Source organism: Vulpes vulpes, chromosome 2 (assembly GCF_048418805.1).
Source record: "Vulpes vulpes isolate BD-2025 chromosome 2, VulVul3, whole genome shotgun sequence".
Lineage (NCBI taxonomy): Eukaryota > Metazoa > Chordata > Mammalia > Carnivora > Canidae > Vulpes > Vulpes vulpes.
The window spans coordinates 134781428-134800544 of NC_132781.1; the positions used below are offsets into that span (position 1 = coordinate 134781428).

The following is a 19117-nucleotide window of genomic DNA, read 5'->3' on the forward strand; positions in this document are numbered from 1 at the left end:
CCTATCGGGAAGAGCAGGGGATTATTTTTGTAAGTTACCATGGTCATTTCTTAAAAGTCATTCAAATATGATTATACTTGGAGAGGGAATCTCAAATCACCCATTTACATGGAGGACTTAAACAACTTTACCTGACTTTGATAATTATACTTAATAATAAAAAAAATCTGATTACATTTGCAATGAGAGTGTTGTCATTCAATTTAATATTTTGGTTGTTTCTCAGGAAAGAATAAACATTTTCAGTACTACAACATAGAACTGATGTTACTTTGCATTGGTGTCAGAAACATCAGTTCAGTTTCTACAAGTTAAGAGAAAATTCTACTTCCTCTAAATTAACCCTGGAAATGTTGTTTTGTTATAGTCACATTAGTTTTTAAAAGTAGTCTTTAATGTAAAAGTGAGGCCTCTGCAATTTGAATCACAGGTGAGATATTAGTTATTAGAGGTGAGATTTGTATTTGATCTTAAGATAAATTCTAACCATGTATGTATCTTGAAAAACTTAACTACACAACATTTATTGTTGAAAATTTGGAAAGTAAGCAAAATCACAAAGAACAAAATAAAAAATATCCACAATCTCGTATCTTTGTTCTGGATCTTTATTTTTAAGGCTATTTTGCTTTTTGGTGGGCTCCAGGAATTTGTTTAAAATTACATAGTACACAAGCTGAACATGCCACTGAAATGTGGTTGACAAGTCATTCATTCATTCATCCATTCATTCATTCATTCATTCAATAGAGAATAGTTACTAAGTATAAGGAACCATATTTCTTAAGAGATACTGAACTAAGTGCTAAGGATTACAAATTGACTTAATTTTGTCAAGCCTTCCAGACTTCTTAAAAACTAGGAATTAGGAAATTTTGGGGTCACTTCAGTTCCATAACTTTAGAAAACTATTCTTTACGAAGTAAAAATTAAAGTCTTCAAATAAACAGCTGAAAATACTCTATATTTCATGAAGATTCATTTTTCCTTGCATTCATCTTTTATTAATTTTCTTCTAAAATGTTCTATTAGACAGTATGGTATTTCACACTCAAAAACTGACTATACCAGTAATCTATTCCAAATCTTCAGACAATGCTGAACTGTCTTCCTCCAACAGCATAAAAATCCCCTTCCAACTTTTACCCCCACACTTGGCAGATTCACAGATTTTCCTTTTCTTTTTAAATCAGTAGCAACAGGATAACTCTAAACTAATGCACCTAAATTAGGATGGATTTTGAAACATACTTTGGGACTAAGGAAAATACGACTTTTAGCTTTAGAAAGTAGAAAATACAGATCAAGTAGAAATAATCTAAACTAAGTCAAAAAGAAAAATGATTGAATTTAGAATCTTTTTATATGATTAAGCCTTTTATATATAGCTTCTTTTAAAGTAATCCGTAAAACAAAATAAATCTTGTAAAGTAATCTGTAAAACATTGCTAAGAAGTTGATTCAAAGCCTGTTGGGAATAATTATATCCAGTTACAAAAAATCACTATGCTTTCAAATCTAAAGACTTACAGTTTATAACCAAAAACATAAAATGTCCCATGGCCAGTCAAAGATGCCTAATCAAAACCAAAATTCTAGTGACTTAGCGTCCATGTCCCCCGGAGATATGCAGATGTTCTGCAGAATTTAATTGTTCAAATTTAAAACTGTACTTGGGATGTCTGGGTGGCTCAGAGGTTGAGCATCTGCCTTTAGCTCAGGGTGTGATCCCGGAGTCCCGGGATCGAGTCCCACATCAGCCTCCCTGCATGCAGCCTGCTTCTCCCTCTGTCTATGCCTCTGCTTATCTCTCTGTCTCTTATGAATAAATAAAATCTTAAAAAAACAAACAAAAAAATTGTACTAATTATATTTTATTCTTAAATGTCTAAAGTTATTGGCATGCAAATCCTATACCTGTTTTTTTAAATTTAATATAATTTCTTTTCCACGGTTAAAAAAATTAATGATTTCATATTACAAAATTTAAGTACCAAGATGTCATTACAAATACATATTTACTTAAAACTCTCTAAAATGGAACCTGTTTAGAGATTTTTAATCTGCTTATCAAAAAATCAAATAGGATGGTTCTTAATATGGAAACATAACCCTTAATTTTAGTCTTTAAGTTTAAATTTATCAGATCTTATATTCAATATTTAATTTTCAGCCAATAGTTAAAAGTTAAAGATGATCAGGGAGCCTGGGTGACTCAGTCGGTTGAGTGACAGCTCTTGGTTTTGGCTCCGGTCATGACCTCAGGCTCATGAGATCCAGCATCCCTTGCTTCAGAATCTGCTTCCCCTTTCCCTCCACCTCTGCCTCTCTCCCTGCTCGTGTATCCTCGTTCTCTTTCAGAAAGAACGAAAGAAAGAAAGAAGGAAAGAAAGAAAAAAGAAAAGAAAAGAAAAGAAAAGAAAGCCAGCCTTAAAAAAAGTTATAGCTGGAAAAAAAAAAAAAAAGTTATAGCTGGAATGCCTGGCTGGCTCAGCAGTTGGTGTCTGCCTTCAGCTCAGGTCATGATCCCGGGGTCCTGGGATCGAGACCCATATCGGGCTCCCTGCATAGAGCCTGCTTCTCTCTCTGCTTGTGTCTCTCCCTCTCTCTCTGTGTCTCTCATGAATAAATAAAATCTTTTAAAAAATAAATAGAATAAAATAATTTAAAGAAAGTTATAGCTGATCTGTTTTCCTACCAAAGGTTCTCTTGTCCAGTGAGAGGAAGGAGTACTCAACTTTGAATCATTGCTCTAGCTGTATTTTAGGAAATGGCTTTAACATTTTGAAAGAGCACATACCCCAGGAAAATTATTAAGAGGTCCAGTGAGCTGCAAATTAGTCCAGATGGAATCCTTCATCTACTGCGCTTACAACAGGAGATGGTGATGGTTCAACTGAAGACCGTTGGATCCTCTACTACATGCTACATGCAGAGGGCCATCCTCAGCAGCTACATGCCTAGGGCCAATCTTGAGCAAAGGCTCCAGAGATCATAGTGCCTCTCAGTTTCTTCTCCTTTTCAGTCTCTTCTTTATTCCCCTTAAAGGCTGTTCAGTGTTCTCATATCCCACTTCTCTCTCCTTTCAGAGAATTAAGTAATTGTACAAATTCATTTGTAACAGTATTTGGCAATATATTGCCTTTCACAGAACAGTTGATCATTTTAAAAGTAGAGAGAGGGCACTCAGTGCACAAAAATTACCACCTGATGTTCACTTGAAAGAGTGATATCTGTTAAATCAGGACATACAAGGGGGAGGATAAAGTCAGGAGAAAGACCTTCTAGGTCTTTTCAAATCTACTCTTAAGACTCAGGATTCCAGTATTAGACCATTCAGTTGGTAAGTGAGCAGTCTACAACCATATGTGAGTATGTGAGTTAGTCAATAATGAGAAGAGAGGTATAAATGTATCCTTGGGATTGACAGGCTAGCCAACATCTAGGTAATTTAACCTAGTGGCACAGCACATCATATCTATATCTGCTCAAGAAACAGTCTTCTGAAGAGGAAGGGGGGAGAAAAAAGTCAGAAAGTCAGAGCTTATACTACAAATGTGGTTGGTGGCTAAGGCAACAATTTGCTTAACCACAGCATCTAAAGTAGCTAGCAACCAAGACAACACTCTATACAACTGTAATATATAGAGCATATGGCCAGCAATATTAATTTAATCTAAATCTTCACTATAGATAGCATCCAAACAGCAACAAGCGCCAGGGGAAAAAAATGTCTCTCTGCTGGGCTTCTCACTGATGGAATCTGGCTATTGTGCTGTGTGATTATTGGCCAGACACAAGCATCTGCAGGGCAGAGTAAAGTCCATCTGCCTTGGATCAAACCACTGGCACCCAGTGTACCAAATCAGCTCCACTCACATGCTGTCTTCTCCTGAATTGCCTCCTGCTAGTTTATATCTTTTAAGGCTTCCTTTCTCTGTCTCTCCCAGTGTCTTCCCTTCCATCCTAAGCAAAACTAGATGTTCCAAGGAAACACAGGATTATATATACACACACAAAAAGTACAGTTCTAAAATAGTGTATTTTTCAGCAACTGTGTTTAGTGACAGTAAAGTAGGGTGGGGCATACACATATTGCATTTATTTGATATCATACTATTCTTAGAGGGAATTTCATTTCTTTCTTTTTAATTTATTTTTTTTATGACACTTTTAATTTTTAAAATATTTTCTTTAAATTCAATTTGCCAACATATGGTATAACACCCAGTGCTCATCCCGGCATTTCTTTCTTTTTTAAAGATTTTATTTATTTGAGAGAGAGTGAGAGAGAGACAGTGGCATGGACAGGGGAGAGACAGAGAGAGAACCTCAAGCAGAGCCCCACACGGGGCTCAATCTCACCACCCAGAGATCATGACCCAAGACAAAACCAAGAGTCAGACACCTAACTGACTGAGGCACACAGGCACCCCTCCCTGGAGGGAATTTCTACCACTCATTAGACATTAACAGGAATCTCTTCTTTGGAAAGTGTCTAACTTAACTCACCTAATTCCTACTATGTCTAAGAGAGATAGTCTTGACTTCAGTAAGATTACATTAAAAGGGGGGGGGCAAGGCAAGTACTAATATAATTATATTAGTAAAATAATATATTTATAAAATAATAAAATAATACATTTTCAGGTCTAATAATCTTAGTTTTACAGTCTATTTTGTTTTGTTTTATTTTCTCGTTTCTCTTTCCCTGATCTTTTTTTTTTTTTAAGATTTTATTTATTTATTCATGAGAGACACAGAGAGAGAGAGAGGCACAGACACAGGCACAAGGAGAAGCAGGCTCCAGGCAGGGAGCCCGACGTGAGACTCGATCATGGGTCTCCAGGATCATGCCCAAGATTTTATTTATTCATGAGAGACACAGAGAGAAAGAGGCAGAGACACTGGCAGAGGGAGAAGCAGGCTCCGTGCAGGGAGCCCGACATGGGACTTGATCCCAGGACTCCAGGATCATGCCCTGGGCTGAAGGCAGGTACTCAACTGCCAATCCCACCCAGGGATCCCCTAACGACTGTAATTTCTACACCCAATGTGAGATTCAGACTTATGACCATGAGACCAAGAGTCATATGCTTTACCAACTGAGCCAGCCAGGTGCCCAGAAGATTTTCTATCTTACTTCTTCTTCTTTTTTTAAAGATTGAGAGAGAGAGAGAGAGAGAGAGAGAGAGAGAGCACAAGCATGGGGAGGGGTAAAGGGAGAGAGAGGGGGAGAAGAAGACTCCCCCCTGAATGGGGAGCCTGACTTGGGGCTCCATCCCAAGACCCCAAGATCATGACCCCAGCCAAAGTCAGAGGCTTAACTGACTAAGCCACCTAGGCACTCCCCAAAGCTTTTCTTCTAATTATATACAGCACCTCTTTCTTTCTTAGAACCAAAGAAACATTAAAAAGAAACATTAAAAAGTTGTATAGCTTATTTCCTCAAGTAAAAAAAAATGGGAATAGTAGTATTAGAGGGCCCTATGAAATTGGGATGATGATGTTTGCTATTTAAAAAGGCTTAATTTTTTTCTGAATGCATTTTATGCATGATACCTTGTAAAGATACATAATGTTATGACTGTTAAAAATGCTATTTAGATAGAATATTTGTTAAGTGAAACTTGACCTGCGACACACAAATCATTAATACAATAGGAATGCGCTTACCCAAGTTTTTCAGTGAGTGAACATGTATGCAGGCCCTGATCATGTTAGGAAAGAATATAATGTCTAAGGCAATAGAAATTAGATGAAACAGGGAGAAAAACAGCACTAGGGGAAATGTTTAGGGTTAGCAGAGACTTCTTGCCTTCAGCTATAAGGCCAACATTAGAGAAAATACAAGCCACAATATTCAGGAGTAAACAGTAAAAAACCAGATCACCACACCAAACTTTTATATGTATGTAAGACTTTTTATATGACGTTAGAAAGCTTAATACTGAAAATACACAGGAGAATTCCAAAAACAACTTTGAGTGTATCATATAAGTGAAGCCATATGCTTAAGTAAAAAGATAAATATAGAAATAATTATTATAGACAAATAAAAAGTCAACATATTCTCTAGAAGATGTGAACCAACCAAGAGCATGAGTTTGCTTAGAGAAGTGACTCCTCTCAAGGGTATGCTGTATGCGAACCAAGCCACCAGGTGCAATTGAGAGCTATAGACACTAAGGCTTTCTGGAGCTGTGATATTCATAGGTGTTCTGCTATGATGCCTAGTACAGCTAAACCCTTATATTACAGGGTACTCTTACTTCGCAACATTGAAAATGACCTAAAAGAAGGGGATGGTGGGAGAAGGCGAACTGGGGAAAGCCATGGTCAATGCAATCATAGACTTTGTCTAGTCCTACAAGTATTTTATATTTTAAAGACCAAAGAGAAAATTTGGGAACAATAAACACAGGTAAATGCAAATCTTTATTTTTTCTAAGCTCAAGTCACTTCTTACAAGTGGCTTGTATTATTAAAAATATCACAGTGATCTATCTTATGTCTAGTATAGTGTATATAGGAATCAAATGTAAAATGACTTTCAGTTTCAAACAATAGTACATTGTGTAACTTGAGACAATGATCTTTTATAGGGAATTCTTCTTAAAAACTAACTACATAACTGTATTTCTTCAAAGGGAAATAAATCATAATGAGGAAAGTGCTTTTAATTACTCAAACTAAAATTTCCATCTGTTATCTTTTACCGAACTCTGAAAGTAACTTTTGTATGATAAATCCTAAATCAAAGAGAAGCAAACTTAGTTATAAGATTTGACCTTTTTATGTCTTTCATACTTAATTTCAACCAAGTCTATTTTGAATCTTGAAAAACAACTGGATTTTGTTTTCTTCTCTCTGCTCCATTTTGGAGCAACTCCACTCTGAGTTTGAGTCAAAGCTACAGGGTATACGTCCTTTATAAGCTGTAATACATATTAGGTATTATTATTATGTCCATAAAAGTCAACTCTGAAAACACTCGTTTGTTTGAACACATTCTGTTAGTTCACTAATACTATGAATTGACCATTATTAGTGATGTTAAAAATGTTAGGTATCTTGAGGTGCCATCCTGGCTCAGTTGGTAGAGTGTGTGACTCTGGATCCTGGGGTTGTGAATTTGAGTCCCATATTGAGTATAAAGTTTACTTAAAAACAAAATCTTTTTAAAAAATGTTAAGTATCTTAGAAATAGTGAAGAAATTAAAAGGACATCTGTGAAAATGTAAGGCATTTACCTGTCATATCTGGTACTATGAGAGCTGTTTTCTTTCAGTCAGGTATTAGTATTAGCCTAAAGATTGCATTGTATTTTTTCTAATAATCACTTTTAAAAGACAATTTTAAAATTGTTACGTTGTAATGGAATTATTGTACTTTTAAGTGCACATTACGCTTGTGTTGTATCATTTTTGAAAGTAAAATATATAACAAGGACATACAGTGTTTCCATAGAAACAATGTAGAAATAACCAACTTTTTAAAGAGGCCAACACAATTTGAAGGACCGATTCATTAAAATAACTTTAGAAGTATGTCATTTATAAATGGAATAGTGTAGATTATTACATAAACTTGTTAGGTAGTAAATTGCAAAGACAAATTTGCTATCAGTTCTCTTTTAAATACTTAAGGTTTTCTTTCTTTTTCTTTTTTTTTTTTTTTTTTACCATAATTACCCATCAATCTTAAACTGAACTAATAGATGAAGGAAACATATTTGGGACACATCAGAAGGAAAACTTAATATAGATATGAAGGAAAAGTTTACATAGTATTCAAGATTCCTAGTTCCTTAATTAGAAGTATAGAAGAGGACTTCTCCTTTTATTTGATGCTGCTCTTAGGCTTTAAGGCAAAGTTTTCAAAGCCAATTAACTGAGAGTTACTATACGGTTGCACTCAAGTTTGCACCTGTTCTGTTAAAAAGAAAGTCATAAGAATTCTTTATTTCTGATGCAAAGGAAAGTCAGACATACATAAATATTTTACAGGTATTCTTTTTAAATGTATGCTCTAAGTCTTTGACCTGCAATTGGCTCTATTGACACTTCTGATTATTTTTTCTAAGTATTTTTTTTCTTTAGGTTTTCTTTCTTTCTCTTTGTGTAGAATTACAAAAGTTGTATACCAAAAAACTCATTTTTGTCAGATTCTGCTGACAAACATTGGCATCTCTTTGTTGAACATTGCTTGGCAGCCCAGGAAGAAAAAGATGAGCTAAAACTATACTTTTATTGAAGAGGAGAAGGAAGAAGACAGGTTTATTTTTAGAGGCAATTCAATTTTGATTTTATTTGAAGATCAAAGTACAGATTTTTAATCTATATACTATGGGGTTATTCAGGAATGTTTCTGATCAATTGTTATTGACCACTTAAAATTTTATCATTACTTTTTACTTTATATTTATATAACCTAATTAATTAATTAATTTTTTGTATGTTTCATGATTATTTAGATGCTTATTTATTTATTTATTTATTTATTTATTTTTTTTAATTTTTATTTATTTATGATAGTCACACAGAGAGAGAGAGAGAGAGAGAGAGAGGCAGAGACACAGGCAGAGGGAGAAGCAGGCTCCACGCACCGGGAGCCTGATGTGGGATTCGATCCCGGGTCTCCAGGATCGCGCCCTGGGCCAAAGGCAGGCGCCAAACCGCTGCGCCACCCAGGGATCCCGATGCTTATTTATTTTTATTTCTCTTCCCTGGATGTCATCTTAAGTCATACGTGTGTGTGTGTGTGTGTGTGTGTGTGTGTGTGTGTGAATAGCATATAAACTTAAAAGATATTCTGTGTGTCTCTTCTTTCTAGCTAGGACAGATTTTTTAAATTCACTTTTTTAAATGATTTCACCTGATTCATCAGGATTTTCAAGCATATTGGAGCTGGGTTTTTACTCTTTAGTATTTTTAGAATGTTTTATATGGTTTCCAGCCACTATCTTATAGTAGACCTGATGTAGGCCCATATTTTTCAAACTGTACCAGTGTGCCCCAGAATACTGAAGCAGACTCAACAAAAGACACAACAGAATGTTGTACATTTTCGATGGAAACACAGTAACATTCATCATATACCATACTGGTTATTACTAATTTCTTTGGACTTAACTACTTAATAAGTAAAACTCTTAGATATATATATATTTTTTTCTGCCTAGGAGGGCTGTGAAAAAATTACTGAGACATTAAGGATATCATGAACCAAGAAAGTTTGAGAACTCTTAATTTAAGGTAGAATGAGTATCAGTAAAGTAGGTAAAAATTAATCATCTCTCTTTCTTTTCTTTTCTTCCAAAAGATGTTGAATGTCATTCATAAATGATTGGGATGGGCCCAATCATCAGAATTTTTCAAAGTTCTCCAGGTGATTCCAATGTTAAGATAACCAAAGTTAAGAACCACTGGGTTTAGGTAAAGCATTTGAAAAAGTAAAATTTCAAATTAGTGCAGGTGATTTTTTTTTTTTAGTGGGTATATATCATACTGCTCTATGGAAGTTGCCACCTGGAGGAAAAACTGTCCAAGGTAAAGGACCATCTTTATTAAAACAATGCTACATTTATAAAAATCACTAGATATTCCATTTCTAAGTCTTAATTTCGGGGACACCTGGGTGGCTCAGTGGTTGAACATTTGCCTTCGGCTCAGGGAGTGACCCCGGGGTCCTAGGATCGAGTGCTGCATCGGGCTCCCTGCATGGAGCCTGCTTCTCCCTCTGCCTGTGTCTCTGCCTCTCTCATGAATAAATAAATAAAATCTTAAAAAAAAAAGCCTTAATTTCGGCAAGTTACTTCACTTGGGTTTTATCTACAAAATAGGAATGATAATAGCTCATGGTACTGTTGCTGATAATTAAATGTAAAAGGGTACCAGAAAATGTGTTATAAACTATAACATCATGTTTATTATTACATAGCTGAGCAGTAGAGCCATTTATCATTAAAAAGACTAGCTGTAATGTAGATTATAACTGCAATATGGATTACTACCTAAATGATTTGCCACTTTGTTTTAATAGGCATTTACTTTATGAAATCTAAGTGTCTAGCCCAATGTTTTTCCAAGTATGGTTCCTGAACCAGTAGCACAGCATCACCTGGACATTTTTTAGAAGTGCAGATTCTTGGGGTCTATCCCAGACCTCCTGAATCCAAAATTGGAGGCAGATCTTAGCAATATTATTTGAATAAGACATCCAGGTAATTCTGATGTAAAGTCTGAGGACCAAACATCCAGCCAAAGTGAGTAAAAAGTGAGTATGTATGACTAATATCAAAGGAAAAATACACAATATTTGTTATTTGAAACTTTAAAAGTTGCAGTGCAAAGACACAGCGGGTAATACTACTTAAAAAAAAGCTTTGTATTAAAAATAATATAATTCTCTTTACCCAGCCAAGATTTATCAATTAACACATTAATCATGAACACAATGGTAGCATATAAACTTGGGAATCAAATAAATCAGAGTATAAAACACTCTGGATAAGGAATAAAGAAACAAAACTCTAGTAGGAGTTAACAATGATTCAGAAAATAGTTAAGTTTTAATTCACTGGGCCTGAGTGTCTCTCAGAGGAAGAATCACAACTGTATCTTAAAAATCACATTTATCCTGAAGACAACACCCCACAGCATCTCAATGTTCTTATTCAGGCTAAGGAAGTGTTTCATCACTTACTCAGAGAAAAGACCATAACTTAGACTGAATCACCAGCAATATTTCCTGCAGCATGCAATTTGTCATTGGGTCTGCTAAGCAACAGAAAAACAATCTCAAAATTTCTTATCTTAAAAGATATCATAAGAGAAAGCTATCAACATTGCGCCCAGGCTCAAAGTTTGTTATTTGCCACTAATAAAACATATGCAGGACAGTAAGAGGTGAGTTCACTGAAGAGTCTTGTGAGATTGCAACGCAAAGTTTTTTGAGATCTTTCTTGTTTTCTCTTTTTCCTTTTAAAAAAATTTTGGTGTTTTCAAGACACCTAGTACCACCCAACAAAGATGACAGTGAAATATCCCAATTAAGAACTGACTTTATCCCAGGATGCCTGGGTGGCTCAGTGATTGAGCGTCATCTGCCTTTGGTTCAGGGTGTGATCTCAGGGTCCTGGGATCGAGTCTCACATCAGGCTCCCCTTGAGGAGCCTCCTTCTCCCTCTGCTTGTGTTTCTGCCTCTCTCTGTGTGTCTCTTATTAATAAATAAGTAACACCTTTCAAAAAAAAAAAAAAAGAACTTACTTTATCCCAATTTAAAAAAAACTGCCCCATCTCCTAAGAAAATGCACAATTCTAAACTCTTATTTCCTCTACTGGAAAAAACAAGCACAAATAAATGACTGTCAAAATAATTAATTCCTTTTCCTCATCTGTAAATATTTATTTAGTACCTAGCATATTCCAGATACAGTTCGAGGTGCAAAGTGAGTCTAGAGAGATGCACAGACTTCAGTGAGGAAGGCATAGGTTCTATGTGTCCAGGTTTCAGTTTCTCTGTCAACCAAACCACTAGTACTCAAACTTAAGTAAGCATCACAATTTCATGGAAAGCTATATAAAACAGAATGTTGAGGTCTACCCAGAGTTTCTTTCAGTAGGTCTGAGATGGGGCCCCCAAAGTAGCATTTTTACTAAATTCTCAGGTGATGTTGATGCAGCCAGTCTATTGGCCACACTTTGAGAACCGCTTAAGCAAGACGAATAGCAGCTCTTCACACTATCCCTGCCAACTTCCAAGCACTGTACATCTCTCTTCCAAAGAAGGCAATGGCCTCATGACTGCCTCATGCCTGCTGTCATAATCACGTACAACTGAGCAGAATTCTAGTTTCTAGAACCACCTCAAATATCTGGGATCACTAGCTCCAGAACAGAGAAAAAAAGTACAAATAACAGAAAATTCTCTTTCCAGAGGCTTTTTTCCCTCCTTGTTTTTCTTTTTGTTTTACCCTCTACCACAAGAGATCATTTTTGTATTATGATTTCCCAATGTGAGCATTATGGAAAAGAATAACACTCCTTTAAGTTTTTCATGTATCTTTAATACAATCACAGCTTTTCTTCTAAATTCAGTTCTCATGGCCTAACAACCACCCTATTTGTTGGACTATCTCCTTTTTGAACAAAAGAATCATAGGGTTAGGAGGAACATTGAGAATTCACTTAATCCCTCCTTGGCCTCAGACAAGACTGTGTCTAAACCATCCCCAAATATAGCAATTTTCAGTACAAAGAAGAACAGGCACTAAGAATTTCTCATTCAACATTCTGTCACAGACTTGAAGATACTAATATACTTTCCTTCAGCCCTCTCTTCTCCAAGCTAATCATCCTTAACATTTAGACTTCCCTCATTAGATTTCCTAAACTTTATTTTGACTCTTCCTTAATAACTTTATCCCACCTTATGCTTCAGGGCCTGAATTATGTATGTACTGTTATCATGAAGACTTCTTTATTGGTATGTGAAAGGGATAAGCTAATTTATAGCTTGAATAAAAATGAATTTTTGGGAACAAAGAAAGATATATGAATAAATGCCACTAAGATATAATACAATGGCATTCACTTGAACAATTAATTTCAAATATCCTTTATTTTATTAAAATACATAGTAATGCCTTATAGTTTTAAAAACTATGTCACAAATCAGTAGCCATTTTACATATAAAACGGATGGGAATTAGAGATCTTTCAATATATGCCTCAAATTATATAAAACCATGTTTCATGACACCTCACACAGAAGATATTATTATTATTATTAATTTGCTTTTTTGATGTTTTATATAGTGTTTACTACTAAAGTTGGAGTTGTAGCTTATCAATGATTTATTTCTGTATGAGTCTAAAAATACTGAATATATTATATAATAATCATTTCTGTAAAAATAATTCCTCCACTACAAGCCTCAAGAATCAGAGGTGTTTAGAAATTCAGTGAGTACAGGACAAGATAGGGTAAAGGCCATGTCAGATCATATGTTTCTGAGCAGTTTAGAAAGGGAAAATAGGTAATACATTGGAAATGGGATAAAATGGGATGATATGCTTTATTTCTATTTCTCCCATTCTAAATATCACTATTCAAAATCACTCTTTGCTTTTGGAATGGTGAGGTACTCTAGCCCAGCCTAGGCCTGAGGGACAGGGTTGTTTCCTCGCCTATTGGGACCAAGGTGTACGGTGGAGGCGATGCATTTAGTCTCCAGAGAGAAGGAAGATGCTGCTTGCACAGCACTTCTACTCACCAGTCCATGCAGCAGCAAGGGTGTTGGCTTTGAAGGAAGCCAACTGTCCTGCTCTCCCAGCCAGAGGTAAAGAATTGCATTGGTGGCCACTAGAGGGAGGAGGATTAGGAATAGAGTAAATTGTGGGGAAAAGGCACCCATGAAAAACGCACATGGGACAACCAACACATCACCAACCACCGCCTAGCAGCTACCTTTCTGAGGGACTATAATGGGGTCAGCATACACCATTAACCCAGAGACCCAGACACCAGGAATTATTGTAGTATCCCAGCATATAGCCCCTTAACTGTGATGGCTGAAGAAGGGAGTTTGAATAGGTTTGTGGGAAACACACAAGCGCACAATCACAAACACGCAAGCACACAGACATACATTCTCATCCCCCATTACAAGAAGTTGCATCTGTGCCGTCTGATTCTTGCTCATTTTCTTATTTAAAACTCTTGATGTTCTTTACCAAGAATGTGTTCACGAAAAGCAAACAGCCCACCTTCAAGATAGTCTTGGGAGAAGCACCAGCAGAGACACTCATTGTGCCAAGATGTATTTTACCAACAAATCTGTACAAATTACATGAGGTTAAAAACAAACGGAATATAATATAATTAAAGCAAAGTTTCTTTTGCTAAATTACAGCTTGAAGCAAACCTGCAAGAAATGTTTCCAATTAGCTTCTTTAGCAAACACAAAGCATAGCTCAGAGTATGTTTTGCTTTCCATCCTGCCCTCTGGGTGGGCTGCCTAGTGGGTGTCTTACCTCCAGCACAAGTAGCTGAGCATTCTGACCAAGGCTGATGATTCCATGAAAACCCAACTTCATTGTCTCCACTGCCGGTCCGAGTGATGGGAACATTGAATTTATACCTAATTCCCAAATTCTGTTCCTGAAGCAGAACCTGCCATTGAAAACAACTGGTGAAGATAATTAAAATACAATGAGGCTTCATTCAGATATTTATTATTTCTTTTGAAGAAGAAAATGTCATAAAGTAAGTCTTACAAGAAATTTAAGGTAACTTTTAGAACACATGCATTTATACTGAATTTTCTCCTTCCATTTTCATGGGTAATTTAGAGCCATTTCTCTCATCTGCCTTGTTTAGTTATAAAAATATTATTCAAGCAGACATTGAAAAGATTGATCAAATGGAAGGAGCAATATGGCCTTAACCTTACACATATCTGATACCCTTGGCTAAGCCATTTTACCTTTATTAACCTTAATTTCACTACCTGTAAAACAGAGATAATAAAGGCTGCTCCTCTGTACCTCGTAGGGCAGATTACAAAAACGGGAGAAATTAAGTGGTAAAGACACATTTACCATGACAATGAGATTTTCTGAGGTGGGACCTAGAGCTTCCAAAGATTCTGGTTCATCAGTTGGTCTCTTGTAGTGAAAAGCTGTCCCAGCAACATCAAACTTCCGAGGCCAGTCAATAGTCCAGGCACCATTAATATAGTAATCATCCCCTTCAGATTTCAAAGCTAAAAAAAACAAAACAAAACAAAAAAAAAACAAAGGCAAAAAAACAATACAGTCTACCTAAAAATGTGAAACTTCATTTACCACAATGTCACTTATTAACTGCACTGGAGTGTACAATGAATATCCATGCCATTTCCATTTAGAGATAGGATTCTTGACTATTTTCAGAAGTACAAATTAACATAGTAATTTTCCATGTGCATGTCAAGAAGATATTAAGTGTTTATAATGATATTAGTAAACAGAAATGAAAGTTTTACCCGGAGAAATAAACATATTCCCTACAAAGGGAAATTATAACAAAAGCAATAATTGGGGATGAGAGTGTGAGTAGGGAGCAGACTTTCTTGTCTTAAAACTTAAAACGATAATTAAACTAATATGAGGTGAAGTTAACTTGTGGTACTGGCACACAGACAGAACAATGGGGCCAAACAGTTAAGAAATAAACCCAGGGCACTGGGTGACACAGTCGGTTAAGCATCTGACCCTCGATTTCAGCTCAGGTCACGATCTCAGGGTCCTGACATCAAACCCTGAGTCAGGATCCACACTCACCAGAGCCTGCTTGAGATTCTCTTTCTCCCTCTCCCTTTGCTCCTCCCCCTGTGCTCAAAATAAATAAATTAAAAAAAATTTTTTAAATGGTTAAATTCTGTTATATGAATTTCACCTCAACAAAAAGTTAAAAGAAGAAAGAATAAATGTCAGATGGGTAAATATTTAAATGTAAACATAATTAAATAATAAAATGCTAGAAAGAAAATATGGGAGAACTTTCTTTTTTCTTAAAGATTTTATTTATTCATGAGAGACACAGAGAGAGAGGCAGAGACACAGGCAGAGGGAGAAGCAGGCACCCCCACAAGGAGCCCAATGTGGGACTTGATCCTGGACCCCGGGATCACACCCTGAGCCAAAGGCAGACACTCAACTGCTGAGCCACCTAGGTGTCCCAATATGGGAGAACTTAAAAAAAATATTGGGGTATGAAAAGCTTTTCTAAGCATGACAAAAACAACAACAACAAAAAACAACAACAAAAAACCTCTCCGAAACTATAAAGAATGAGTTCAATAAATATGTATGCATAATTTTTTAAACCTCTAGAGGAAAATAATGAATTAAAACGTTTTAAAAATATGTGATAGGAAAAAGGGTTATTAATACTACTATACATAAATTCCTATAAATAAATAAGATGATAATTTTGATAACGATGATCATGATTTGACAATGACAAAAATGTCAGCATAACTTTTTGTTAGCATGGTAGCTTCTTCAAAACCTTTATCAGGTCAGCCATGCCTGGGTGGCTCAGTTGGTTAAGCATCTGACTCTTGATTTCAGCTCAGGTCATGATCTCAGGGTTGTGAGATCAAGCTTCACGTCAGGCTCCACGCTCAACAGAGACTGTTTCTCTCTCTCTCTCTCTCTCTCCTTCCCTCCTTACCTCTCCCTCTGCCCTCCCCCCTCAACATATGCACTCTCTCTCTCTTAAGTAAATAAATTTTTAAAAATCTTAAAAAACACACACAAAAAAACTTTTATCAGGCCAGATGAATAAGCAGCCCAAAAGGACTAAAAAGGTCATGACACATGGAGTCTGACTCACTGGACCTCTACCACTTGTCCTTAATATTATAGACCATTTCCATTCCCTCAAGTCTATCTGCTTGGCAAATTACTTGTACTTTCTTGACTCCAGATATGTTGTGAAAATTCACTTATCTTTCAGGAGCATGTCAACCAATTTTAAGAATTATTTAATTTGTTAATTAAATTTTTCTTATAGCTTAAAGTTTTTATTTTCAACTCTCCCAGTAGTTTTGTCTCATTTAACACATCAAAATTACTTTAGCTATATAAGGACATCAGAGACTGTATAATATAAAATAGTAAAAACAAAAGTAAAAATAACCCTTTTCACACCCACTGCCAGCAGCTTTGAATTCTCCTTCAGTTTTAGCTCTCACTTCCCATTCTCTCAACTACTTCATGAATGGATCCTAACTCTCTTTTGCCATTACTAGTAAGTTCAGAAAAACACAAAGTATTTTAAAAAGACTGAATAAGGGAGGAAGATGTGGCTTTATGGACAGAGCATTATTAAAGGCAAAAAAATCTGATGTTAGAAATCCTATTTTTTAGTCTTGTTAATATGGAAAAGAATCCAAAATTATGGCATAAAAATAAAGAGGTTTTAAAAAATATTTATTCATTAGAGAGAGAGAGAGAATGGGGGGCAGAGGGAGAGAGCCCCCAAGCAGATTCTCCACTCAGCACGGAGTCCCACAAGGGGATAAATTCCATGACCCATATGATCATAACCTGAGCTGAAACCAAGAGTTGTAATGCCCAACTGACTGAGCCACCCAGGTGCCCCAATTAAGAGGTTTTCTTAAAATAAAGGAAGTAAGAGCTTGATAATACTAGTGTTCTATTTAAAGAAGCATTCTAGATGTAGTCTTATTTTTAAAAAGATTTAAGTCAAGGGGATATTTGCAAGAGAATAAGAACTCATCCAGGTCTTGCTAGGAGTATCTGAAGAGTCTAAATCTGTCTTAAAGGATCAAACATCAAATAAATAGAATTTCCACTTCTCTCATGTTAAGATAACTGGTACTTGACTTGCCCTCCAACTATAAACAACTGCAAAACTCAAAAACATGAATCAGCTGTTCTTAGACATTGCCCAGAACTGTGATACCTGGAAGAAGACAAATAAGGTGAGTGGTAGAGGCACTTTCTGTCAGTGTAAAATGGAAGAACCCAAGCAAACCCTGCCTGTCACACTGAGTTAAAAGTGAGAGATCAGAAATTGAGAAGGCCAAGGGATGGAATTTGTAGGGCCAGATGTCTAGAGTAAAAAGAAGGAATCTGTTGCTGAATAGCAATCTATGTATGCATAGAATAAAATTCCATAAAGCAAGGCAAAAACAACACACACACAAAAACAAAAAACAAAACAACAACAACAACAAAAACCCTACCAGAGAACTATAAGCTGACAAATGTCCAGAGCAAGAATTCAGAGTTTCAATCACTAGGGCATTCAGTAGACATCCAAGGAGAATCATGTCTTTTAAAAATTAGAGTTGAGCAGGCTCAAGAATAAAGGCTAGTCTGCACTTACCAAAAAAAGCTCAAAAACAAGTCTCAAAAGATCAAGCTCATCTATAGATTACTTAACATTCTTTAAAGGAAGAAAACAAAATCCAGACTCTCAAAAAAGAAAAATTCACAATGTACAACATCCAATAAAAAATTACTACAACTGGAAAGAAACAGGAAAAGCTGACCCAAATCAAGAAAAAAGCCAAGTAAAAGAAATAGATCCCAAAATGACAGAAATTATGGAATTGTCAAAAAATAACTTTCAAACAGCTATTATAATATATGCCAGGATTTTAAGGGAAAACAAATATAGTGACAAGAAATTAGAAGATGGAAGTTCAGAACTATACAAAGAAAGAAAATTGCCAAATATAGTAAAGAAGTAGGCAAACAGAAAATAATTTTTCTTATTTTTAAATTTTTAAAAAAGATAATTAGCTCTTTAAAACTAAAACAATAACAATGTATTATGCAGTTTATAACATACAGAGAAATAAAATGTATTTAAAAAATAAGACAATGGGTAGAAGAAGAAAATGCAAATAATCTGTTGTAAGGGCATAGTCTTTTTTTTTTTTTTTAAGATTTTATTTATTCATGAGAGACACAGGGAGAGAGAGGGAGGGAGAGAGAGAGGCAAAGATACAGGCAGAGGGAGAAGCAGGCTCTATGCAAGGAGCGCAACGTGGGACCCGATCCCAGGTCTCCAGGATCAGGCCCTTGGGCTGAAGGCAGCGCTAAACCACTGAGCCACCCAGGCTGCCCAAGGGTGTAGTCTCATATAAAAAGAGTGTAATATTATTTGAAGGTGTATTCTGATAAATTAAAGATGAATTTTGTAAATGCTAGCACAACCACTAAATAAAACAAAGTATAACAAATAAACCATTACTACAGATCAAATGGAATACTATAAAACATTTGATAAATCTAAAGGACAGAAAAGAAAGATAAAAGGGAAAAAAACATGTAAAGCAATTAGAAAAATAGCAAGATGGTAGACTTAAATTGAATGATATTGATAATTACATTAAATATAAATGATGTAGACAAGGGGTTGTCATACTATGGCCCACTAACTTTTTTCTAAATAAAGCTTTATTAGAATACACTCATTCATTGATGCATTATCTATGTTGGCTTTCACACTACAATAGCAGAAGTGAATACTTGAGACAGACAGACTGCATGTCTTGTAAAGCTGAAAATATTTACTATGTGACCCTTT

At 35.7% G+C, this 19117-nt stretch overlaps 1 protein-coding gene across 1 annotated transcript in view; it reads right to left on the reverse strand.

Annotated features, from left to right (window-relative positions):
* Positions 1-19117, reverse strand: part of ADAMTS6 (ADAM metallopeptidase with thrombospondin type 1 motif 6) — a 289076-nt gene that overhangs the window by 38319 nt on the left and 231640 nt on the right. The window contains exons 19-20 of the mRNA XM_026019499.2: positions 14608-14771; positions 14041-14179 (exon numbers count right to left, since the gene is read on the reverse strand). Coding sequence (XP_025875284.1) covers positions 14041-14179; positions 14608-14771 — 303 coding nt within the window. The remainder of the gene's footprint in view (positions 1-14040; positions 14180-14607; positions 14772-19117) is intronic.